Raw genomic sequence first — 25906 nt, forward strand, 5'->3', positions numbered from 1 at the left:
CGTATGTGCAATGATGATGTTGATATGAGATTTCTTAAGACTTTTCACTTTTGCTTGTTGTTCAAATTGTTGAGTAAGTTCGATGGTTCTTCATTTCTTCAAGTCTTCATAGAAGACACTTCCGAAAAAGTGATCCAGAAGGTAGGTAGAAGCTTTGTGCAATGAACCTACCTTTCCTCTTTGAGTGAAAGTTAGAGTTGATAAATAGCTGTCTGATGTGATTTGTTGTGATAATGTTGTACTTTCATTTTTTTCAACTTGCCTTGTGTAGTTCACTTAGGAAAAAAATAATAAGAATGATTTAATATTAATATTACTGAAAAATGTAAAAAAAATTATTCGAACAATATGTAAAATAAAATAAAAATCTTTTCAAAAAAAAATCTTTAAAGAAATGACTGCATTTTAATTTTAATTTCGAACATATCATAAGGAAGCTTGGTGTGATGTGAAGAAGCATTTGAATTTCATTCATTCGCACTTTACAAGATGAGTGGAGGAGGAGGAGCTGGTGGTGGCGGTGGCGGTGGCGGTGGTGGCAGTGGAGGATCTCATTCGGTGGCGTTTCGTGTGATGAGGCTATGCCGCCCTTCCTTCAACGTCGACCCTCCTCTTCGCCTCGACCCCGCCGACCTCTTCGTCGGTGAAGACCTCTTCGACGATCCCGCCGCCCCCGCCGTCGATTCCCTTATCGCCCCCGATTCCGATCCCAACTATCGCAACCGCTTCCTCCTTAACCATTTCTCCGATGCGCTCGGCCTCTCTGGCCTCCTCGTTCTCCCTCAGTCCTTCGGGTACACACACACTCACACACTCTCTCTTTCTCTTTTCTCACTCAGTTATCAATTTCATGATATTCAGTTACCAATTTGCTTGATGCAGTGCCATTTACTTGGGAGAAACTTTCTGTAGCTATATTAGCATTAACAATAGCTCCAATTTTGAAGTCAGAGAAGTGATTATCAAGGTAATTCTACATCTTCTTTGTAAATTGAAGCATTGCTACTTCACTGTTTGCGAAACGCCGAAACATAGTGTTACTATTGCCTTGTGAATAGTTTTTTATTAGTGTGTGGTGAAACCCCCTTTGATAGCAGTTTAACTGCTACATAGTACATACACACAAAAAAGTGTTGTTAGTCGTGGATCGCGGAAATTAGCGGAAAGCCAAAAATCCGCTATGTCAAGCCCTCAGAGTGGAAAATAGCAGCAAAAAAAGAAAAAAGTGGCAAATAGAGGAAAGTAGCGCGAAATAGTGGATAGTGGTGATCCCTCGGTGCATGCGCTACAATCTAGTGCCACTATATTGGCTATTTGACGACACTGCACGAGAATCTTGTACAATAATTGCTGATGCGTGAGTCACACATTATATGAGGGCAAGGTGTTAGTCTAGTTTCTTGTATCCATTTTACTGTTTGGAGACTTATTACAACTTACTGGTGAGGTGATCAAACACAAGAGTCTTGACCTACATTTTATTTGGCTGAGTTAATCAAGATAACTTCAGAAAGATCTCTGCTCTCTATCTTTGATAGATCACTGTGGGAAAACTTTATATTTACGTATTTGTCTTCCATGTTGAGAGACTTTTAGGTCTTAACTGTATTGGATCCATTTGACAGCCATTTGAGCCTCCTGTGATTTCATGAGATCACCCTCTTATGGAATGTTTTGCGGTACACTTCAGAAAACTTTTGAATCAGGTCACGTATGAAAACCCTCTTGATTATCCTTTGGGGTTGACAGGTGTATGAGGGACTAACTTGCAGCTGAAAATGTTTTGTGCTGATCTGTACATAGCATACCACACCCATTCTTGTTTTGAGTCACTTGTGTTGGATAAATACATAAGTAAAAATATTAGAATATCTTAAGGAAAGTTAAGCTCTAGAAAGTGTAACTACAATTTCATTCATAATAGTGGGACTGCTTATTCCTTTAAAACTTTAATTTTCTTAATACTTATTCAAACCTTTGTAACTGGCAGGCTGAAATCCAAACAGAGAGACAGAGAATACTTCTTTTAGACACATCAAAATCACCAGTTGAGACGATACGTGCTGGTGGGCGTTATGATTTTATCGTGGAACATGATGTTAAAGAGCTTGGACCTCACACGTAAGTTGTAATAAGTCTCCAACATGCTTTTTCTTCTTTCCTTTGATTTGTATTTTAATTAATTTGACCCTGTGCATGTCCTTAAGGCTGGTCTGCACTGCATTGTACAATGATGGTGATGGTGAGCGCAAATATCTGCCCCAATTTTTCAAGTTCATTGTTGCTAATCCACTTTCTGTTAGGACAAAGGTACTGATCTCTTTTTTTTTAAATGATATCAAGTGAATTTGAAAATAATCACGTTCTCAAATTAAACAGTTATACAGTAACTGGGTTACTGAATGCCCAATAACTGTTTCTTTCTGCATTTACATGACTCTGCTTGTTGAAATCTTTTTTGCAGGTCCGTGTTATCAAGGTATGTTGATGTTTGAATATTCAGTATGCTATTCAAATGTAAGTAATTTCTTTTTCCTAGACAAACACGCCAGTGTTATTGTGAAAAACAGTCTAATTGTATTCAAAGATACCCTTTTGCCTGTTCAAAAAAAAAATGATACCCTTTTGCCAGTGTTTGAAATTTTCAGATTACACCGTGTCACCAAATTAAATAACTGTTTTCAGTTTTGTTTGCATGTCCCGGTTCTTAAAATGGACAAGGATAATCAAACTTATGATTATAAAACCACCAACTAAGGTCCTCAGTAGCATTACCATTTCACCACGCTTCCTTTTTTCTTTTTATTGTGTTGATCACATTTTCATCCGAAGCTCTTAAGATTAGAAATAGTCAGTCAGTTCCAAAGGATCGATTTTCTTGTAAAACCAGGGTAGGATAATAAATATGCATACAACTGTATATCTGTTCTTTTGTCATTTCAATCATATCCTCTTTTAAGCTATAGTTTATTGCTTCTTTCTATTAATTTCTTGATAGCACCCCATGGAGCATAAACTTGGATTTAGTTATATGCTCTCAAAGATAAATTTGGGTTAGTCAATAGCAAAACACCATGAACTTGCCCTCTATATTTTCACATCCATTGAAAGTATCCTTTTTTTACCAAGATTCTTTTGGTTAGTGCGTACGTGCAAGTATTTGTTGCCTTTGTTGGTGAATGTATGATTCAATAAAGTAGGAAGGAGTGCGGACTATGGCTATATTATTTTGCTCTCATGAGAAATAGTGATGTTATAAAAGGACAAACCTTAGATGCAATACTTTGGCTGTTTTCTGTTTTTTAACGGACAAACCTTAGATGCCCAATCAAAAACTTAGTTACCCACTTTCTTAACTGTTTTTTAATTTGATAACTTCCTCAACTACCCCATTCCGGTCTGCATGTAATTTTGTTATTGGGCAATAGAAAAAATTGCACATGGAACTGTATCTAAGTGTTATCCTATATAAAAAGCACAAATTATACAAACCTTCAAATCTAATGATTTATCATTTTTGATTTATTATTTATAAATATACAATGGATCTGGTGTTAAGATTTTCTTTTATTAGATTATTAGTTATGCTTAAGTGAAATATTTAAGTATTTTTAACTTCTGAAATTGCATGAACATAGTTTATGAGTACATTTTTTTGGGCTTTGTCCCAGCTCCAGTCGGACCAGTGCTCAATATTGGATTGATAATTTGATATCAAGTCATGGCAGTTTTTTAAACCAATCTCTCTTAATCAATCAAAATACTCTCTATAGGGGATGTCTAGTTTATTTTATTTTTTTCCATTATCAGTTCATATGGGTTTCATTAATAATTACAAATATGTCGTCAGATTTTCATTTATAGCCTAGTTTCAATTTTTTTTGGAGGAAATGGCCATTTCCTTCTTTTCCACTAATTCCTTCATAAAATATTAAAAATAGAAAAGAAAATGATAATAAGGTGACATTTTGAAATTATCAAAGGATATAGAAACAAACCAAACACATCCTACGCTTTTTAACCTTTTATTTTAAAAATATTAATTAGCCGCTCCCTCCTTTTATTTATTTATCCAGAAGATACTCTTGCATGTTAAGCTACCCCTGACTTTAGACATACATATTTATTAGGTTATGTCTGTTCTCAGTATTTACTTTAGGTTAAAAAATGTCACGTTTTAGTCTTCAATTTAAGGCTTTATGGTCTTGAATTGAAGTGCCTGCCGCTACCTAAACCTTTGCATCAATTCATCTCCTTGATGTGTCTCAGGAAACTACCTTTCTGGAAGCTTGTATTGAAAACCATACAAAATCAAACCTTTTCATGGACCAAGTTGATTTTGAACCTGCTCAGTATTATAGTGCAACAACACTTAAAGGTGATGGGCACCATTCTGAGAAAGATAGTTCTGCAAGGTCAGTACTATATATTCCTTTTGGAACGAAGCATTCTAAAATCAAACAAAAACAAGTTCTGGTCTTTATTTCCACCTATATATTTGGCTTATCTTTTGTAAATAGATTTTATAATTATTGCTATGGATTATGAAGTAAGTTATTTTTTCAGGGAGATATTTAAGCCGCCAATTCTAATAAGATCTGGTGGAGGAATTTACAACTATCTTTATCAATTAAAATCGTCATCGGATGGTTCTGTTCAAACTAAAGTTGAGGGCAGTAATGTTCTTGGTAAACTCCAGATAACATGGCGAACAAATTTGGGTGAACCTGGTCGCCTGCAGACCCAGCAGATATTGGGAACTGTAAGTGTTTTTTCTTCTATAATGATAATCAATAGAAGAATTGATTATCTTGTGTGTTCTTGTAACCTTGTTAAATACCAGTAGACATTGACAATGTTGATGGTTAGGCTTCTCTGTTTCCACAGCACATTCATTGGAATCACGTATGCTGTTTTTCCTTTTCCCTTTCACTTTCAAAACAATAATAGTTGATTACATGTTTAGCATCAAATCCTTCTGGATGCACGTATACTTATCAATCAAAATTTAGTGCCTGTTTTATTTTACCCCCACTCCCCCTGAAGCATGCTTTCAGTTTTCTGAATTCATGGTTAGTTAGTTTTCTCATACACTAGAACTTTGACTGGAAATGTTTCTTTGCAGCCGACAACAAAGAAAGAGATTGAGTTGCAAGTTATAGAGGTTCCATCTATCATTAACCTTCAAAGACCATTCAAGGTAATATATGATCCACTGGTCTTCTCATCATGCTACTCATTGTAAACTAGAAATCTACAGCTTAAGTTACCTAGGTTTTTTGGCTAACGGTCATTTTTTCAGCTTATATAGCAGCTCTTGGTAGAATCTTTTCAATTTTAGGGAATATGGAGACTAATTTTTTAACATATTCTACTTGTAGTCCTTAAGTTTAATTTTCTAACAGAAATAAATATAAATTTGGAAGCTGAAGTGGATTGTCTGTTGTTTGCAGCTAAAACTGAATCTTACAAACCAGTCAGAGAGAAATCTGGGCCCCTTTGAAGTTAGCTTATCCCAAAATGGTTCTTCTGGGGAGAGAGTTGTTGTGATTAATGGCCTTCAAACGAGGGTAATTCATTTTGTCTGCATCATCTTTGCCTTCTATTTTGAACATTATATTATACCTTTTTATCCCCTGTACACGGTGTTTTTGTATCATAATTCCTTTTGGAGTTTAGATATTGCCATTATGCACAATCCTAATGCTTGAATTTTGCTGGTTGTTAAGTGACATACGATGTTGAAATCTATGTACAGGTTTTATCACAGGTTGAAGCTTTAGGATCCACAGATTTCCACCTGGTATGAGTTTAAAGAATTCTGCTTTTTATATCTATCAGATACCTGTAGCAGTGGTATTGAAAATTTGAAGTCATGTTTGTTTTTTACCACATTAAGTCAGATCCTAGCATGCTTACTTGAGTGTGTTTGGAAGAGCTTATCAGTATATATTTATATCAACCAGGAAGGTCTATGCCTAGACATGTCTATTTAGTTTTCTACTATCATTTGATTATGGGACAGTCCTAAGTTGTGTATCCTCCAGAATTCCAGATATCAAATCAATATTACTTGTTATTAGTTTCCTTCTTTCTTTTTTGGCTGGGGAAAACTGTTATTATTATCTTAGGTAAATTTTGTGGTACCCATAAAACATTCTGGGTATGGTACCCGCGTTGAGTAATTTAATAGATGATTATTATATTTTTTTTAGGTAAATTTACATTTTCGCATTTCATTTTACTATTCAACTAATTTCATCTCATGAAATTTGTTTTTTAATGAAAAATGGTTTAGTTGTAGAGATGAACGATGATGGTTGAGATACGCGCAAAATGACTATGATTGACGGATGAACAAAGCCTAAAAAAACACAACCTACAAATCTCATGTCTCTAAGAATGAAATATCATATCATTACGATAAAATAACATCAAAGTTATAACTTGTACATGCTTCTTTATTATTGAATTATCTCATTTTCGGTACCATACCTTGATTTGAGTTAAGGTACCATAGCAAACACCATTATCTTATACAAAACCACCCATCAAATGGTGTATTCTAGGAGTGCTATGATGGAAAGTAGAGGAATTCAGCTCCATGAAGTAAGTGGGTAAAACATGAGAAAAATAAGAATCTACACGTAACTTACCTGCACACGTAGCCGGTGAGCCATGATTAGCAGGGAAAGCATTTAGTTAGCTAAGGGATTAGTCATAGAATCATGATAGAAGGGTGCATGGAATTTGAGTAGGAAATAGTTGGAAGGGAGGCTGCCGACCCCTCAAATAGTCTGCAACCATTTTCATTCTTTTTTAGATCTTTGTTCGTCAATATCCCCGTGTGATAGATGTTTGGATGCTCATTTCTGTCTGGGACCAGTAGCTTGAAGAGTTTTCTTTTGATAATTCATTGAAACTAGCCCTATTTAATATGTTTCAATCATTATCGTTTCGAGCTATTGAAATAATGATTTATTATAAAATATACAGAAGTAGTCGACTATAATTTAAAGAAGAAAAAAAACAAGCCAAATTTCAATTTAGTGCATTGCATTGATTAGATACATCATCTATTTAGAATACTTGTTGTTTGAACTGTTGGTGATACCATGACATATGCAGAATCTCGTAGCTACTAAACCTGGAATTCAGAGAATTACGGGTATTACAGTGTTTGATACTAAAGAGATGAAATCTTATGAACCACTTCCTGATCTAGAGGTTAGTTATACAAATTGAATGTTTCTTGAGCAATTAGATTTTCCGCATGATCAATTTCTACAAATTTGATGTGGTGCATTTCCTTTGCCCTTTAAACCCCAAAAGTTGGATAACATTCTGGTTTCTCGTGAGTTATTGCAGATTTTTGTGGACATAAATTAAAAAGTGTGGTCACTGCTACGAGTTTGGTCAGAAATGGTCGACAGTGGTATCTTTTCAGAAGGTTGATCTGCTGTTTTCCGCTGGTCATGTTCTGTAACGTTGATGTGCCTAATCAGATCAACCTAGTCTCTAACGGGTAAACTCTCTGGTGCCCCTAGGCTTAGATTCTCTTACAGGTAGGGCCAACGAATCCTAGATGATCATCAAAGACCTATTGGACTAATTGCAAAATTCTTTAACTAAATTGGAGTAATGGGTGGTTGTAAGAGGCATAGTCCTTAGTATTTTTGGTTTAAGGCTTGGTTGCTTTGGTTGTCATTAAATTTCAATCCCTTGTTACATCACAGTTTCTCATATTGTAGGTCAACTATGATGATGTCTCTAAGTACTGTAAATTTATTATGAAAAAAAAAAAACTTCATTATGGGTTATAAACATTGGCTCATACTGATCAATTCATATGGTGAACCATTTCATATTTGAGGTGTTTGAGTCTGCTTAATGGAACAAATATGCATGCTAGCTAGTATGGACTGCAGTGCGGTTTTGGTAGAACTGGTTTGGCGATTCTGAAGAAAGAAGAAAGGATAGAAAGGAAGGAATCAGGTCAGATAAATTTTGGTCTAAAATAAAATTATAGACTTTTAAAATATGTTCAAGTTCAAACAAATCATGAACAAACCTGACCCTATGTTGTTGAATTCAGATTTTCTGCAGTCAAGTGATCCTACATTTACTAAAGTGAAGGGTCTGTGACCCTCCGAAGGTCTGTGACCCTCCAAACTGAATTGGACAGCTCTGATTTTAAGTGGTTAATGTGCACTTAAATCGACCTATTTGAACTTGCACTTAAATCGACCTATTTGAACTAGAGCCCTCTGATTACAAACAAAGGATTATCTTAAACAATACATGTAAACTTTCAATAATTACACATCTGTGCATAGCACGATTCCACACTAGTATGTATACAACAATGGAACCAAATAAGCAAATAAAAAGAGAAGAAAATCCCAAAAGAGCTAATAACAGAGACACCACCCCTGGCTCTCCTCTCTCTTAGCATTAAAATAAAATAAAGTGGAAAGAAAAAGAAATCGATGTTAGGGGTCATTGCTGAGATGATGGTTGGCTAAATCAGGCTCATGTGCCCCAAGTAACACAATTGGCTTCGCTTCCGACACGTGGCATCATTGACTTCCTTGATTGAGAGTCAACAAGGAAGGTGGCCCCACACATAACTCCCTCGCTATCAATCCTTTGCATTGCCTTCAGCTTCCTCGTAGGATGCTCGTAGCTCGTTAGACCATGCTCACTATGGAACATGCACCCTGCAATTTCATCAAACACCTTTCATGCATTATATTCCAAATAAATCATGAGCCATTGTATACTAAGTCTGTGCTTCTAGAGTTATACTATATACTAGACCCCAGTTAATCATGAGCCTTTGTATACTAGTTTTATTTGATAAAAAAGTTTAATAATTGGACATTTAAATTGTGGCAATGAGTGACATCCTAATTAATTCTACAAGAAAATTAGAAAACATGGTTAGGAGCTCTCATTATGAAGTCTTTATTATTTTTTTGGGTTTGTAATATGGTCGCACAAATCCGACCCAGTGCAGACCACAAATCCTTACAAGAGTGCGGTTTTTAAGAATTGAATTTCAACATTCAAACCGCAGCTTTTAATCACTGTAATCGGTATTCATTGAGTATTATGAACTCATAGTTTTATAAAATCAAATTTACATACCACTGGGGAATGGTGCGTATGATTTAGCACAACTTGCTTTGATCAGCTCCAAATTTTCAGAAACAACTATAGAACCATCAGCTGCAACACCCCAGAAAAGCCCAATCCCTCCATTTGAATCCTGCTCAATTTAATATGTAAATATAAGCACCATAACGGTTTCAATGTTACATTATAAAATATCACATTTCCTGTGCGGATATGGAGATTCAGAAAGGGTCTTACTGATGCAATGAAAACTGTGCCATTCTTGTTGTCATAGATCACAAATCCAAAACTGCCTTCAAGTTCTTTGAGGACCTGATCAGCAGGGAATGGACCTCTGTCACGTAGTGTCCTGAATGCTTCAATGATAAAAAGGGCCTCATTGGTTGCCTTTGATAGGCCATACTGCTTGATGAGCTTGCTCAGGTTGTTCAGACTCCCCATGAAAGCACAGTATATGTTATCCAAACCACAAAACAACCTGTGTGACAAACATATTATTTTGTATGAGAAATAGAAATGGTTCATAAATTCAGTTTTGCAATTTCAGAGATACCAATAGGCACATACCCGTTACCAATGGAGGGCTTGTTTGGAGGGGAATAAGCTAGAAAAGCATCATTTCCAAAGCTCATTGAGAAAGCATGGGAGGGATTGAAGGATACAAAATCCTTAATGATTTCATCAGGAAGCTTAGACTTTCTGGATGAATTCAAAGAAGCTTCACTGTTGAGCTCTTTGGGGGGATTAACCAAACTCTCCTTGAAAATTCCCAACATCTTTGCCTCTTCCTCTGGGTCTAAGTTCCCTTCAAATGTTACCACTTCTCTTCTTTTATCTTCTACAAGGAGTGTATACACTTTCTCAAAGAAATGAACCAATATCAACAGAGCAATTAGCTGCAAAAAGAACATCAAATCTCTGAGCTTTTGAACAATGATCAATTTTGCATATGATATGAACAAATAGACATACTCTAAAATGTGTGGAAGGAAGAAGAAAGAGAGAAGAAGAAAATAATTTACCAAAATCAGATATCAAAGTAGCTGCAGATAGAGAATGAGATTTAGTGATTGCCTTAGAAATCGGGCACTGATAGGTAGTCATTTAAGGTATATATATAGCTAAATATATATATAGGAACCTGAAGCAGCAGAATGTAAAATAAGAAACATTATTATTAGATATAATTAAGATGCTTATAATAGAAGGTTTTGTGTTTGGTGGGGATTTGATAAATAGCTTTGTAGACTGGGAACTAATTTTGTGTGTTTTATCAAAGACAAAGCTAATACCGATATATTTTATTTATAGACACATTACATTCCTATTTATTTACGCATTCATAATCCATTTTAGGAACATATTTCTTGTTCTCTTATAGGACTGACCACTTAACCCATCTTAAAATAACTTTCTTAATTTTACCATTTTATAGTAGTGTTATCCTAGCACCATTTTAAATTATAAATTCACCTTTAAACAAATTTAAAATATCAATTATGCCATTGATTTTATCAAACTGATGAGTAGGCATGCTAGCCTTAGCTTCTTTCACAACATTTGTTCCTTCATGAGCTCTAGGAAGCATTTCCTACATCTCCTTGGTAGTATCACAACCATGAACTTTGACATACTCAGATTTGCTCAATAAACAACAACAATATGTGTTCTATCAGTTCACTTAGGAACATAGTCTCCCTCAGTGATTATATCCAATAGCTCATAGTTTGTAGACTTGATGAACATCTTCATTCTGGCTTTTCCATAATCATAATCTCCTGGACTCCTGGTTCATCCTCAACAGGCTGCATCCAGTCCTCTTAATCATCTAAGTGTTTTTTACTAACTTCACAAAGTTACAAATATTGACCCCACTACAAAAAAATTGCCATATACCAACGGACAGCTTTAGTGACAGCAATAAAAAGCGTAGGTATAAATGTTATTTACCAACAGACTCCTTATTAACCGTGGCTATAAGTAGGATATACCTACGAATGATTATTACTATAACTAATTCATTTAGTGACAAAACTTCAGCCATGGGTAAAAGCGTCGTATACCAACTGTGGGTATAGATTACATATATCTACAAATATAATTTCGTCGCTATAGGATATAGTGATAGATATAAATAGGGTGAGAATAGACATCGTATACCAACGAAATTTGACTTACCGTGGCTATAAGTATTATATACCAACGCTTGTTTTTGCCGTAGCTAAAATTTGCCCGCCAAAAATTTCATAATTAAGCGCTTATTTTTTTGCAAAGGTTATTTTTATCATAAAATAATCATAAAAGACTAAAATTATAGGAGAAAAAAAGCCTTTGCTCTCTCTGAAACGCAAAATGACTTTGAAATCCCTAGCTTTGGGAATTAGATTTCCCACCCCCTGTTTTAGAATTGCCACCCTAGCCTTTTTAAAAAAATGTCGGGACTACCCTCCGGGACTTAAACCTCCATACCAGTCCAGAGGTTGATGTTCTGGACTAGTCCGAGAGTTAAAAGTTCGGATTCTTTAATTACAGTTAAAATAACATGACTTTAGTCCAATTGCAGCAAATATAACATGACTTTAAAATTGAAAAGTTACATAATCCAATTTAAAAAAAATTACAATACATAATCCAAGTTAAGCATTTGAAAAGTAAAGCAAAATAATAATACATAATCTAAGTTCAGCATTTCAAAAGTTACACAAATAGTCCTTAATATAGAATTAGTAAAGAACTAATATTAATCTTTTGTTATGTTTGTGAAGCTTCCAGGTGGAGGTGCACTGTCCTTTGGAAATACCTGTATAATGAAAACAGATTCAAATGCTTTGTTGTAGATGTGGAAAATATTCAAATGCTTTATTGTAGATGTGGAAGAAGATTCCCATACCTTGACTACATTGGACAAGGTTATATTCAGATAACAATTAGACTTTCTAGGAGAGAACACAGCGACCTGAAAGCAAAGTGAAGAAACGATGTGATGTCCAAGTTGTCCAAAGAAGCTTAAAATGTTAAAGTTGCCTATAGATTAACCTTTTGGAGAAGCAGAACAGATCCAACAGTTATGTCTTTCGCAAATACGCTTTCAGTGAAGACCTTGTGATGGATACTAGCGCCAACAGTGCCCGTAGGGTCCTGAATCTCAATCTCAGATGTCATGAGAGAAACATGAATACAACATTTCACTGAAATATAAGGAGGAATAAGGAAATACCTTGAGTGTAACTGTTGCATCTCCAAACCCATTGGGATTGCAGGATTTGATAACACCGATGACGTGATCTACTCTTTCATGATGGTGAGTGATTGCGCCCAGAGGAGTGGCAGATCCGTTTAATTGCAGAGCTGAAAGCCAAGCATTGGATTGGAAATCGGGATCGGTGTCGTGGCCGTCTTGGAGGACTTGTCTAACGAATTGTTGGGTTGAAATGTTTGGTTTGTCGTCGGTGGATCTGCGGTGAATCATGGCGGCCTGGACGGGGCCAGCTGGGCCGGGAATGAGAGGACGAGAGCTGGAGGAAAGGTTGTCTTGGCGTTTGCAAGGGCGGATGAAGGTTGATGGTGGATCTTGTTCCATTTCTTCTGGTTATTTCCTGCAACAAGGGAAGAAGGGAAGTAATTTAATGGTGTAGGATGCCTTTGGTGCATAGGGGACTAATATAGGAAGTAAAGGGATTTATGGTGTAGGATGAATGAGTAATGGGGTTGGTGGTGGGGTTGGTGGTGAATATTAATGGTGGTCAGAGTTGGTTGTGTAGGCAGTGATGGTGGTTGAGATTGTAATTGATGAATATGCCTTTTGGTCTGGTCTTATTGCATTCTGCTGCTTGGTAAGGGTGATCCAGGACTATAAGTTTCGGATCAATCCAGGACTATAAGTTTCGGACTGAGTCATAATTAAATTTACCACCCCCTTTTTAAGACGTCCGAGAGTTGAAAAACCAGATTAATATGAAACTTCAAGATTCGGATCTCTCAAACCAGATACTGTCACAAAGACAGAAACGTGAAAATGCAGTGACAATAATATGGGACAAACAGACCTCGTTACAGTACTGGAGCATTGTCTTAATACATGTAGGAAAATATTCTTGCTAATAATATGGTTACAGACATGGTTACAACATTACAAACATGAATCATATTATCAATCTTCTGTTATGTCTGTTAAATCAAAGTTGGTAATAACACGAGGACCAATCCAAACAGTGTGTTCGGCCATAAATCTATCCAAACGCTCTTTATACGGTATACACCATTCGGACTCGGGTTCTTCAACGTTGTATTCCCATTGGGGAGCAATTGGCGACATAGGATGTCCAGACACCAACTTCAGCTACATTTAAGAGTATAATAGTAAAATTAGATATATTTCAATATAAATTGTTTAACGTGACAAGAGAGTGTATTAATAAAAAAGCAGAGTATTTAATTGAGGATATACCTATACAAAGTGATTGGTCACATGACCAATAGCTATGACAGGATGTTCTAACGGTGGGGCGCCTCCTCTCATCGGAAGGTAAGTGTAACTAGATTTTAAAGAGATGGAGATGAAAACCACCCGAAACCGGTTAGCAATAAGGTACCCCATCTCCGGTAGATGCATCCATTTGGCTTTAGTGGCTCTACCATCAGGAGGGAGAGTGAGACGATTGTGCATGGCTTGTACCACATCATAACCCCACATGCATGTATAGTGTTTCTCATAGAGTGTGAGTTCTACAATCAGCTCTTCCCTAACCCGAGGCCAACCATCCTAACCGTTCTGAAGGTCCAGCAATGCAGCGACGGCTCTGTATCCACAATTACCATCCCCGACAACATCTATCACTTCATGTATATATGGCCATAAAAAAGATGGCAACTCCGGTAAGTAGATTTTGGAGCCGGTGGCCGTCATAGCCTTCTTGTTCTTTGACTTAGGAGCTTGCGATGTTGGAGATGTTTTAGGAGTTTTGGTGAGCCTAGGTTTCCTCTTGCTAGCTTTCGCTTCTTGTTCTTTGGTCTGATTGTCAACAAGTTCCCAATGTGAAAGGTCACGCTGGGTGGATCCTATTGATTGACCTCTGGGAGGTTTGGTTTTCCTCTCCTTGGACGATTGATTGTGCTTTATCTTCACTTCAGGAGGACACAATGAACTGATTTGAGGACAATAAAGCTCTTTAAGCTTCCTTCTCAACATACTTTGGCCTGCATCATCCAAGGTATTGAAATGAGCAATCAAGGCCTCAATCTCTGGCGGCATGCTACTAGATTTTGAGGTTTGACTCTCCACAACAGGCACTTGTTCCCAAGAAAGTATCTTCCAGAATGGATCAACTGCTGCATACGGAATTGAGGCCATACTCTGAAGTGCACAAGCGCAAGGTAGTCCATGAGTGACTTGCATCACGCAACCGCATTTCTCACCATGACCCCAAAATCTGTTTTGTTCATCATACATTAGGTGAAGGGCATGTGTAGCAACGAATCCTCTCATATTCTTATACATCGGAGACTTGAAACGGTGCTCTACAATGTTAATACTGCGCTCAAACGATGCTTGTATTGCATTGTGGCGTACAATGGTCAACCTATCAACTGCTTCCCATGAATCGCACAAGTTACCCTTGCCGTTCCTAAGCATCTTCTTCAAGCTTGCATGTGCACTTTCAGCCCTGCATACAAACATGAAGCTAGTCTATCAAGCCTATCAAATGAAACAAGTCTATCAAATGCATACAAAAAATGAAACAAGCCTATCAAATGAATCAATTCTATCAAATGAAGCAAGATTGCATGTGCGTAGTACCTGTTACTTGTGGTCGTTCCAAAATGCTTCACTCTGTTTGTCCATGCCTTCACAAATTTCTCCTTGTGAACCAACCAAGTGTCATAAATGTACGATGTGAACTTTGGATGATCCTTGCACATATCACACATGTCGCTCCATTCCTCCTCAAATTGTGTAGCTGTTTCCGCATATACCACTTCATTCCACTTTTGCATCACTAAGGCTTTAATATCTGTTGTGTCAACCCACAATTTGCACTTTGCCTCAACATTCTTGTTTATGTGGAATAGGCATAGTAAATGGGTAGCCTCAGGAAAAATATTCCTAACAGCACTGAGTAAAGCCAATTCCCTATCAGTCACAATCACTCCAGGTAATCGGGCAGGGTCAGCAAGCAAAGACTTCATGCACTCCAAGGCCCAAACATAGTCAGGTGTGCGCTCACGAGTCATGTAGCAAAATGCAATGGAGTAAGTCAGACCAGTAGAAGTGAGGCCAACCATTTCAAGCAATGGAATTTGGAATTTGTTTGTCTTGTATGTGCAATCCATGATTACTACATGAGGGAATGTGTTGAAGAGTTTAATAGCATTAGGATGATCCCATAAAAGTTCCATAATGACACCCAAATCTTCTTCATGTCTTTCGAAGTGAACATAGTTGGCTTCTGCCAACTTCTTCAGCAAATATTGCATCTCTGTAAGTGGCCCGCAGTCTAATTCTTTAACTTTTTTGATGCGATTATACACTTGAGTGATTGTAGACAAGTTACCCGGATTATTTTCCTTCAAAGTGGCCAACATGTGTCTCGGTGGGACCCAATTGTTATTCATGCTGTCGACTTGAACCTTCTCTTCTTCTGTTAGTCGACCAGCGTAGGAATGGCCAACCAAAGATCTAGCTGGTTCATGGTTGTGTACCCCTTCCAACACTTTCAGCCACCAATTTCTATCACCCTCCGTAGGTCGTCCTTTAAGTTTAAAAGGACAATTACATTCTTGTGATCCGGTGGAGTTGTACTTGAAGGACTTAGGGTCCTTGTACGGGATGTACACACCATGCTTCGAGCACCGCAGAACAATATACATATTTCCACCTTTTCTGGAATAATCAGACCTTCCAGTCACAATCGCATATTCATTGTCCTTCCGAACATTCTTAGCCCATTGTTTAAGGCCATCAACAGTTTCAAATATCTGTACAGTGGTAGCATATCATTTTAAAATTAGTAATCAATTCAAACATCACTAAACAGTAATGTCATTATGGTCTACGCAATGAATACCTGATCGGTCGACCATAAATGAGTGGTATCCACACTTATAGGCTGAACATTATCTTGTTGTTGAAGCAACAATCCTTCACTGACATCATTATCTTGTTTTAGAAGCAGCATTTCATCATCATAGAAAAATGTGCTCGTCATACTGCCTGCATAAACCAATCTGCCACTGGTTAACAGTCCGTATAATGAACATTCGTACTAATCCGAGAGTATAACTTTCGTACTACTCCGAGACTTGAACATTCGGATTTATGTCGAGGCAGAAAAGTTGAAGTGATGGTGGTGGCAAAAAATGAAGAGAAATTTAAATAGTAGAAAATTTAAACAAACGTATATATGTATATTACAATGGATGCAATGATACATACCAAGAGCACAATGAAAGGTGGTGCTGGTTGATGAATGTTGTTGGTGCTGGTTGATGAAGGTTGTTGGTGGTGGTGCAATGATGGTGGTGGGGGGTTGAGGGGTAGTAAGAAAAGAGGAAGTGAGGGAGTGAGGGTGATTAGAAGTGAAATGTAATGGGGGGTGGTTTGGTGGTTGAGGAGTTTATGCAGGCCATAATGGTGGTGAGGTAGGTGAAGCTATGGAGTAATGGTGCTGAAAAAAGTGGTAAAATCTGTCAGAGGTGTCCGGAAGTTGAAGTTTCATACTAATCCGAAGGATGAAGTTTCATACTGATCCGAAGGATGAAGTTTCGGATTATATCCTAAAGATTAAACTTCATTACAAGGGTTTGGGTTGTTGAGTGCCAGGTTTGAACCCACAACATGTTAGATGCATTGGATAGCCCAAGCCACTCATGCTGCAGGTTTTGGCTTCCATTACAAGGGTTGATTATTAGGGTTGATTATAAAAGTAATAGATTTTAAAATTAATAGATTTTACAATTATTAGGGTTGATTATAAAAGTGAAAAAGAAAAAAAAATGTTAAAGTGAACATAAAGCTCACAAATTATTAGGGTTTAGGGTAAAAGTGAAAAAGAAAAAAAAAATATACATTAAAGTGAACATAAAACTCATACTAATCCGAAATAGTAGTGCAAAATACATAGTCCCCTAATATCGTAATAGTAATGTCAACAAAAAGCTCATACAACTAATGTCCCCTACTGTCCCCTACCCGACGACCTCCCCTACCCCTACGGCCTCCCCTAGCTCCTGCCCTGCCGCCCTCCCGGCCACTTGCTCGGCCACCTGCTCGGCCACCTGCTCGGCCACCTGCTCGGCCACCTGCTCCCAGACCTCCTCTCCCAGCAGCGTAAGCAATGCCCTGTGTCCCAGCCAAGTCCTGGAGGATGCGAAGTGCTCTCTCCGTTAAAGCGCGGGCCTGTGTGCCTGGCAGCAAAGCATCATCCACCTCAAGTGACAGCTCAAGGACTTCTAAAGCCCTACGCAAAGCAGCCTGAAAGTAAATAATAAAAAAAACGTTGTTAGTAAATCACATATAGAAAACCACAAGTGCATAAAGAAAATATAATTAAAATTTAAAATTTACCACGGCACTGAGATCAATCCTCCTCTCATCCGGTATGATGAAACAATGAGACACTCTAGCGTACCAATCCATGTAACCGCCCACAGCCTGTCCCTCCTCTATAGCAGGGTCGCCCTCAGGGAACAAGTACTGCACATAATCTGCGAATGTCGCATCAACAGCCTCAGCTGCGGGAGATCTATCCATCTCACTAGGGTGGCGCAGGATCGTCTGTATATACCCAAACTGTCGCATGACCCGCTCCGGAAGATGAGGTCGCACAGCAGGGGGATAGGGACACCGAATGTAGCCTGAGAACAAAGCCCTCTCATCCCGCTGTCGCAATTCCCTGTGGGCCTCATATGGAGTCCAAGTGACGTTGTCGGCCGTCAACTCATCAAGTAGTACTCGCCTCTCGTCAAGCCTAGCATGCCCCGACCGTGACTCTGTCCACCTACAAGCTCTGGGCTGGTCCTCTGTGTAAGCCGGGTTCGCATACCGGCGAACGAGCCTGTCTGGAAAGTGCTCAAAGACCCAGGCCATCAATAGGGACGTGTAACCGCCCATCTGTTTGACCCCGCTGCGAGAAGACTGTCCAAGCTGGTCGTACAACGTGGCAAGGGCCATGGCGCCCCACGCGAACTCTGACACCCGCTCAAGATTCTGTAGCATGCCGATCCAACGGGCGGAGAATGAGTGCCCCCCACTCTTGTCGGCGAACAATGTCGCGCCAACAAGATGCATCAGGTACATCCTGGCTGCATGCTCGTACCGCCCCTCTACATTACAATGTAATACAAATTATGATTAAGTAAATATAAATAATAGTTGGAAAAAGTTCAGATAATGAATGAAACAAACCTGCAACAGCTGTCGGGTAAAGGTCTCGCAAGAAGCTGAACCTCATAGTCGGACCCCTCTTCACATCAAACTCAGCCATGTACAAATCTGCATCCCCCCCTAACAGCAAAGCGCGGGTCTCTGCCACATCATATCTCGAGGCCACTTCTGGAGTGTAGAATCTCCCACCAACCGGGATGTGAAGAAGAGCGGAGACGTCGTCAAGGGTGACAGTCATCTCCCCGAATGGCATGTGGAAACTACTAGTCTCCTCGTGCCACCTCTCCACAAGGGCCGATATAAGCCCTGGGTCCGTCTCTACATAGCTACACCTGACCAGTGGATACAGTCCGCTCCTCTCCACAATCAAGCGGACCTCCCTGTAATTGTCCCCCTCACACGTCATCAGCCCGAGCTTCGTACCAGCAGTGGCAAGCCTCAAATCACCTCGCTCAGAATAACGAGGGTCAATGGTGCCTAGTAGGGTATGCCACGTCCACGGCGCTATGTGATCCGGGTAATGCTGCAGAAGTGACAACTCAACCGGCCCACCAGGAAACGGTGGATCTCTCTGGAGCGGCGGCATATTCGGATCCTCTACCTCTACATCCTCACCCTCAATCTCAGACTCAGACCCCGACCCCGACCCCGACTCCGACTCCGACTCCAATGGCTCCTCAACTGCATCAATATCAAGTGAAGAGGTGGAAGGCTCAACAGTATCGTGGGCAGTAACCTCAGGCGTCGACTGAGGAGAAACCTCAGTAGCAGTAACCTCAGGCGTCGAGAGAGCAGGAACCTCAGTAGCACGAACCTGAGTAGCAGGAACCTCAGTAGCAAGAACCTCAGTGGCAGGGGCAGGAACCTCAGTAGCAGGAACCTCAGTGGTCGCCTTCCTAGCCCCTTCCGAGAAGTCGACACATCTGTATCATGATCACCTCGCCTATGAGAAGCGTGGAGATAGGCATGACGATCGGCCAACTCTTCAGACGATACCCTCTTATGTTGCTTTGTCCTTGCCATAATCTATCAAGAAAAATAAGGAAAACAGATTAATAGCTATGTAATGAGTAATCCACAAGTATAAATAGTAAACTAATGTTATGAAATTTCAATACAATTCAAATAATGTTATGAAATTCAAATGTGAAATCTCAAGTTGGTTATGTCCTTAACCACTACCCTAAGATAGCCAAAAGCATGGAAATTATCTTCACCCCATTCATCTTATCATGAAAAACAATAACAGAAGCAATAGGAGTTACTGTCATAGGAGTTACTGTCATAGAGACAGTACTGAATCTCTCAATTCCGAATCTTGAAGTCCTGAACTATTCCGAATCTTCAAGTCCTGAACCATTCCGAATCTTGAAGATTCGGAGTACAAATATCCCTAAATTCGCACCTCAGAACCCCAAAAACCCCAGAAATCACAATACAAATGAAATTTCACAACATCAACTCATAAAAAGGGATTCGAAACCTAATCTGAAATACCTAAATTTGAAACCCTAAATTTGAAATCACAACACCAACTCATCAAAATACAAATGATTCTTGGTCGTGGATTCCAACAAATTACCTCAGTGTGGTCGGTTTTGAAACACAGATGATTCTTGGTCGCTTTTGGTCGTGATGTGTGGGTCGATTTGGGTGCCTCTGGGTTGCTTCTCTTGAGACCTCCGAGAGTTGATGTTCTGTCTCGTTCTAAATGTGAATCTGAATTGATAGTTTTGTTCTATTATTAACGGAGTCCGACATTTGAACATTCGGAGGAGTCCGAATTTATAACATTCGGACTAAAACACGGAGGCGCAATTTTGGTTTTTCCCCACTTTTAAATGGGGTGGGAAATCTAAAACAGGGGTGGGAAATCTAATTCCCCCTAGCTTTGCTTGATGGCGTAGTCGTCAGTCTCCTCCTCTGTTTGTGCGCCGTCGTCAGTCTCCTCCTCTGTCTGTGCGCCCGCGTTTTGCCTTCTCCTCCACCCTTGTGTGCACGCCGTCCGTCTTCTCCTCCTCCCCTGTGTGCGGCGGTTCCAGCTTCTCTCCACCTCTGTGCGCGCGACTGGCTGTTCTTCTCGACGGCACTTCTTCTCAACTACAGAACTTGTACGAAATTGGTAACGTCTTTAACTGGTGGTTTTTTTAAATGCCTATTTCAGACCCTGCCCTAAATGGAGCATGTGCTTCTTTGATTCAATGTTCTGCACCACTTGATATTGTGGTATTGTGGTTTTATGATATTCTGGTTTTATTTACAGATATCTCTTTGTGATTTCATGTTCTGCGCCATTTGATATCTCTCTGTTGTGTTATTTCTTGCTAAATTTGTATACTGAACTAAAACTTGGTACATAATTGAAATGGATAAACCCAAAAGAGGTCATATAATCACTGTATTTTTTTCCTATATATCAGTTCATATAATTATTTACACTAGCTATTACAGGTTGTGGCTTAATCTAAATTAGAGGCTTCTCATTTTTTGTTTCTTTTATCTAGTGGCACTAGATTGCTACTGCTATGTATCAAAGTTTAGCACTACTTGTGCTATGTTTAATAAAAACTTCTTTGGCCTTTAAGAAAAAAACACTACTGCCTTAGGTGTAAGTTATGGACTATGGTTGTATATATTATGTATCTATGCCTATATTTGTGTCCTGTTTTCTTGTTTTCTTTGTCTTGGCTTTTAAAAAAATAAAACACTACTATGTTAGCAATGGACATCATAACAAAATAGATCATTTTACAAAGCATCAAAATTGAATAGATTCATAACTGTTGATGAAGCTATCGATCTACCAAAAGTCCATAAAAGAAAAAGAACTAAAACAGTAGATAAAAATTCCCAAGATATGACCATTGGCACAAGTAATTAGAATGAGAAGCTTAGCTGCCACACTTGTAGATAAACTCCTGGCCCTTTTTTCTTTGATCTCTCGAACACTTTTCCATCCTAAAAGTAATTAGAACGAGAAGCTTAGCTGCCACACTTGTAGCAGCAACTTATATAGAAGGTTTGCTAAGTAATTAGAAGTTAGAACTAACAATAATGAAAGCTGAATTTTCAAGTTCCTATTTAAGATGACTATATATATTAAGCTTGTTTTAAGCTTGTTTTGAGAGTGTTTTTTAGTTTGTTATGGATGTTCTTGGTTGCTTGATTGAATGCATCATGTTTTTGATAGTGTTATAATTTATTATTTACTTGTTTATTTGAATGTAATTAGTATCAAGGTTGCAATGGGAAAGAAGAGAAAATTAAATATTGGACATCGTAGACTGGAAAACTCAAATCAACATGGTCAACCAAATTAAAATGATGGGATAGAATCTTCCACAAGAAATGCTGAAGAAACCCAATCTAACCCAGGACATGGAGAAAAGGTCATACATGGATCTTTGGAGTCTAACTCCATTCCTTCTGATATTGAAACTGAGGAAATACAAGCTGAGAAAGGTATACATGATTTCATTTATATGTTTTATTTATTCTAAATAATAAATTAATGTCTTGGATACTTATGTCTTTTTTCCACATGTGAATGCATAGAGTCGAAACGAGTAAGAGGCCCAACAAGAATGTTAGATGTTTGGGATATGCAAGTTGGTGATTTTATAATAGTTAATTTAGACAAATATGGTCGACCCGTTGGTGAAGAAGCAACAACTCTTACTCGTTTCATAGGTAGTGTCGTTAGAAGACCTCATTTTGCTCCCATCAACTACATTTCTTGGAAAAAGATGCCAAAGGAGAACATAGATGACATGTTGGAAGCAATAGAGGTATCATAATTTTTTTTTTGAATTACTTTTATATAATAAAAATGGTATTATGACTTATTTTGTACTATAATATATTTATTTTAACATTTATTGTTTTAGAGTAAATTTGAGTTTGTTCCTCCAATAAATGACACAATAAGAGAAATGTTGAAAGCGGAGTTGAATGAAAAGTGGAGGCAATGGAAGAGTGATATAAAGTCACTAGCATATAATCCTTCTAAAACAGAAGAAGAAATTGCATCCAAATTGCCTGATGATAGAGTTGAACCAAGTCAATATCGTGATTTAGTTCATCATTGGTTTTCAGAATCAGGACAAGTAAGTCCTAAAGCAAATAGATTATTATGCATATTGATCTTAATGTTTTATAAATTTCATTTCTTTACTAATATTAGTTTGTATTATATACAGAAAACAAGTGAGATTAACCGAAGAAATCGTGCCAAGTTTGAAGATGTTCATTGTATGGGAACAAAAAGTCTTCCAAGATTGATTGACGAAAAGGTTTGTATTTATTTGTACATGTCATTGAGTAAATTAATTTGTGCAAAATTACTTATAACTTGTTTAAATGAATTTAGAAAAAATTGGGCAAAGGAGTGTCGCCTAAACGTAAAGAGATATACATTCAGACTCGAACTCGTAAAGATGGGACAATTGTCAATGAAAAAGCTGCAAGAGTAATTGTAAGATTTACTTTCTTTCTTGTTTTGCTTAAACTTTTTTTGCATAGTTAACTTATTTTTTGTTGGCATATCTATGATTTTTAGGAAGAACTAAAGAAACATGATGAGGCTGAAACATCTCAATCAACTCAAAACACACAAAGGCATACATCTTGGAAGGAAGACATATTCTCTAAAGTGCAAGGACTTGATAAAAGGGGGCGTATCCGCTGCATGGGCAAGATTCCAAAATGTAAAAAAACAAAGGCTTCCTCATCTGAAAATGAAGAGCTACGTGATCGAATGAAGCATATGGAAAACTTGTTGGCAAATGTGTTGACACTAATTCAAAATCGACTTCCTGGAGAAGATCTTAATGAGCTTGTGGATGCTGCAAGACGGGTAACCTTTTTCCTTTTACTGTTTGTGTTATGATTTGTATAAATTGTTCTGTCCGGGTAATCTCTTAATGTTTTGTTTTATTTTGTGAATGATCATTGGTTACAATGTGTTATGATACTAAAAATTCAGCACTTTTGACATGTAGATTAGATTGGATACAACAATAATAATTCTGTAGTTTTGGTTGCACCCACACTTGTACAAAAATCTCTTATCTCTTAGTATGTTGCTATTTTTTCTTTCTATTTTTGACAGTTAATTAATATGTGTACTGCACTAGGGACTTTGTTATCATATTCTCATAAGGTGTTTTGGTCTTCTTTGCCCGATGTGGATTATAGTCTCTAAGCATGCTTTTACTTTTAATAGGTTTCAGATGCTTCGAGTGCCTCGAACCATTTGAATTCTCCAAGTTCAAACGCTAATGAAGATGATGAATATGGTATGTATCTTCTTAGCATGTACTAAATTTGATGATCAAACACTTTGATGGTCGAGATACACAGTTAGCTTAACTCATTGATAGTCTACTTTTGCCAATTTTTGTTTCTATATGTTATTGACATGTTCTTTTTAATACTTGCATATGAAGATGGTGAAGATTAAGAGGCTACTTTGTTCTTGGAGATTGAATATGCATGAGTTTGCAACATTTTTATATACATTGTTTTGATTTTATGTTGTTTTTGTGAATCATGGTTAAATTAGGATTATATGCTATGAATTGTTTGAATTGGGAAGCTACTTCATATGCATACTTTATGCTAGCTAGTATGGTACTCTCTGGTGGTCATTTTAATGTCACTTCATGTGCTCTTCACTTTTTTATGTGAGCTGAATGTGTATAGGTGCTTTTATCCTTTAAAACAATTAAGGGATATTTAACTTATATTAGTAAAAAAGTTTTTAGAACCCACAATAATTGAGTAATTTTGACAATTGCAATTTATAATGAGTAATTAAAATCTAAATCCCAAAGCAATGATATTAAATTCGTAGGTCTAAAAAAAACAATGACAAAAATATTGTCATTGGCACAAGTTAAAGTACTATACCAACGACGACTCTCCGTCACAAAAAGGTTACAGCGTCGGCAATATTTCCGTGGGTATAGTGCAACCGTAAATTGTCATGAAAGCCTATACCGATGGAAACAAAACCGTAGGTATATCGTATTGAGCTAAACTTACGAAGTGTTTACCGTCACTATAAGTTATACCGACGGAACCAAAACCGTGGGTACAACGAAATAAAAACCACGAAAATTTTTGCCGTCGGTAAAAGTTTTTCGAGCAATAGCGACGGTTTTTTACCCTTTACCTACGGCTTTCTGTCGTCACTATATGGCAAGTTTTTTGTAGTGCCCTCCCTCACCAGGCTCACAAATTAAAGTAGCGTTTTCATTAGCCTCTCCAAGCTTTCTTCTAATCAATAGAATTTGTGTGGATATAAACTTCTACAAGTTTTAAACTATCTCAAGTTTGCTAACTCAATACATAAGAATACTTTTTGAAGGTTAGCTCTGAGTATTACAAAGATTCCCAATAAATGATTGTGAGTTAATATGTATGAACTTTGAATACTATAGAGTATAGAGAATGTATAATAAATGAATTCAAAAAACTTAAGACTATTGCTCTTCATCCTTTACTCTTCTCTTATTTTTGTTTTTTGAAAGGAAACATGATATATATTAATTCAACATGAACGTTAGAGAGAAGCATTTAATACATATCCTTAAGAATTTAATGCTAAAGTCTTGCCTTCTTGTTGGTTGCATGATAAAGTAGGAGCACTTCAGCTTAACTCCACCTCTATTCTAAAACCTTTCAACAATGGACTGGGCGGGACATAAAGAAGATTATGTCCCGCCCAAAATGAACAATAAACCATTGAAGATAGCCATGGCGGGAAGTGCGACACAACGAGCTTCATTGCCCTCCCTTAGATGATGGACCCACAAGCCAGTTGGAAGATTCCTTTGGATTTGTCTTATATGTACAGGGATTTGGGCCCTGATTGTCAGGCCCAAATATAGGAAAGGTCCATATCATGACCACCCCCTCTATAAAAGGGGAGGTCGTCCACTTGTACAAAACCAACTTTTCAGCATTAATGAGAATATTCCTTTTATGGTAGTTTTGCTATTTTAGTGCTCTGCTAGGGTTTACTTTTTGTCTTTCTCTTACGTAAGCTTGCCCTAGTACAGAACATTGGCGCCGTCTGTGGCTCTGACTTAGCTCTTCCGGTGACAGAAGGAGGAATTGCGAGCCATGGAGACTCGTTCATGCGGCGTGGGTCGAAACAACAACCGTCCCGTACTGGACGAGCAAGAGCAGGAAGCTTCCTCGGAGGGGGTCCACTCAGTGGCGCCGTCGCCAGCGTCATTGGTGAATGCAGCTCCGGGAAGACCTTCAGATCTGATCGCTAAATCAGATCCAGGTGTTCGGCGGCGTTCAACGCCGCCTGACTATGTGAACTTGGAAGATCTTAAAACCACTGCTCCACGGAGAGCGCAAGAGGCAGTGACA

General features: G+C 38.1%; 6 protein-coding genes across 9 annotated transcripts; 2 read left to right on the forward strand and 4 right to left on the reverse strand.

The window, feature by feature from the left end:
• Positions 1-454: 454 nt before the first annotated feature.
• On the forward strand, positions 455-7867 carry LOC130711618 (uncharacterized). The gene is made up of 12 exons (XM_057561314.1): positions 455-794; positions 883-967; positions 1991-2121; positions 2208-2310; positions 2465-2479; positions 4270-4415; positions 4567-4762; positions 5126-5200; positions 5454-5570; positions 5759-5803; positions 7129-7227; positions 7369-7867. Exons 1-12 carry the CDS (start codon positions 490-492, stop codon positions 7387-7389), a joined length of 1338 nt encoding a protein of 445 aa, XP_057417297.1. The 5' UTR covers positions 455-489; the 3' UTR covers positions 7390-7867.
• A 242-nt stretch (positions 7868-8109) lies between these two features.
• LOC130711623 (stem-specific protein TSJT1-like) lies at positions 8110-10257 on the reverse strand. 3 transcript variants are annotated; one of them, XM_057561322.1, is made up of 5 exons: positions 10191-10257; positions 9706-10045; positions 9376-9616; positions 9151-9271; positions 8110-8720 (listed from the first exon to the last, which is right to left on the reverse strand). In XM_057561322.1, exons 1-5 carry the CDS (start codon positions 10240-10242, stop codon positions 8533-8535), a joined length of 942 nt encoding a protein of 313 aa, XP_057417305.1. In that variant the 5' UTR covers positions 10243-10257; the 3' UTR covers positions 8110-8532. The 3 variants fall into 3 exon arrangements, with proteins under 3 accessions (XP_057417305.1, XP_057417303.1, XP_057417304.1); XM_057561321.1 differs by having other exon boundaries at positions 8114-8720; positions 9706-10034; positions 10161-10197; XM_057561320.1 differs by lacking the exon at positions 10191-10257 and having other exon boundaries at positions 8112-8720; positions 9706-10111.
• A 1557-nt stretch (positions 10258-11814) lies between these two features.
• On the reverse strand, positions 11815-14475 carry LOC130711626 (uncharacterized). The gene is made up of 4 exons (XM_057561325.1): positions 12356-14475; positions 12175-12276; positions 12029-12094; positions 11815-11938 (listed from the first exon to the last, which is right to left on the reverse strand). Exons 1-4 carry the CDS (start codon positions 12716-12718, stop codon positions 11879-11881), a joined length of 591 nt encoding a protein of 196 aa, XP_057417308.1. The 5' UTR covers positions 12719-14475; the 3' UTR covers positions 11815-11878.
• Positions 13901-16343, reverse strand: LOC130712192 (PKS-NRPS hybrid synthetase cheA-like). The gene is made up of 3 exons (XM_057562030.1): positions 16203-16343; positions 14936-16113; positions 13901-14801 (listed from the first exon to the last, which is right to left on the reverse strand). The coding sequence occupies exons 1-3, from the start codon at positions 16341-16343 to the stop codon at positions 13901-13903; spliced, it is 2220 nt and encodes a 739-aa protein (XP_057418013.1).
• Positions 16344-16485: 142 nt separating this feature from the next.
• On the reverse strand, positions 16486-18264 carry LOC130711624 (uncharacterized). Its single transcript, XM_057561323.1, has 2 exons — positions 17702-18264; positions 16486-17608 (listed from the first exon to the last, which is right to left on the reverse strand). Exons 1-2 carry the CDS (start codon positions 18245-18247, stop codon positions 17303-17305), a joined length of 852 nt encoding a protein of 283 aa, XP_057417306.1. The 5' UTR covers positions 18248-18264; the 3' UTR covers positions 16486-17302.
• Positions 18265-18297: 33 nt separating this feature from the next.
• Positions 18298-24141, forward strand: LOC130711622 (uncharacterized). 2 transcript variants are annotated; one of them, XM_057561319.1, is made up of 9 exons: positions 18298-20642; positions 21753-21982; positions 22076-22308; positions 22408-22626; positions 22720-22812; positions 22890-22994; positions 23079-23375; positions 23745-23817; positions 23968-24141. In XM_057561319.1, the coding sequence occupies exons 3-9, from the start codon at positions 22105-22107 to the stop codon at positions 23979-23981; spliced, it is 1005 nt and encodes a 334-aa protein (XP_057417302.1). In that variant the 5' UTR covers positions 18298-20642; positions 21753-21982; positions 22076-22104; the 3' UTR covers positions 23982-24141. The 2 variants fall into 2 exon arrangements, with proteins under 2 accessions (XP_057417302.1, XP_057417300.1); XM_057561317.1 differs by lacking the exon at positions 23968-24141 and having other exon boundaries at positions 23745-23954.
• The last annotated feature ends 1765 nt before the right edge of the window (positions 24142-25906 follow it).

Source organism: Lotus japonicus, chromosome 4 (assembly GCF_012489685.1).
Source record: "Lotus japonicus ecotype B-129 chromosome 4, LjGifu_v1.2".
In the NCBI taxonomy this organism is placed as follows: domain Eukaryota; kingdom Viridiplantae; phylum Streptophyta; class Magnoliopsida; order Fabales; family Fabaceae; genus Lotus; species Lotus japonicus.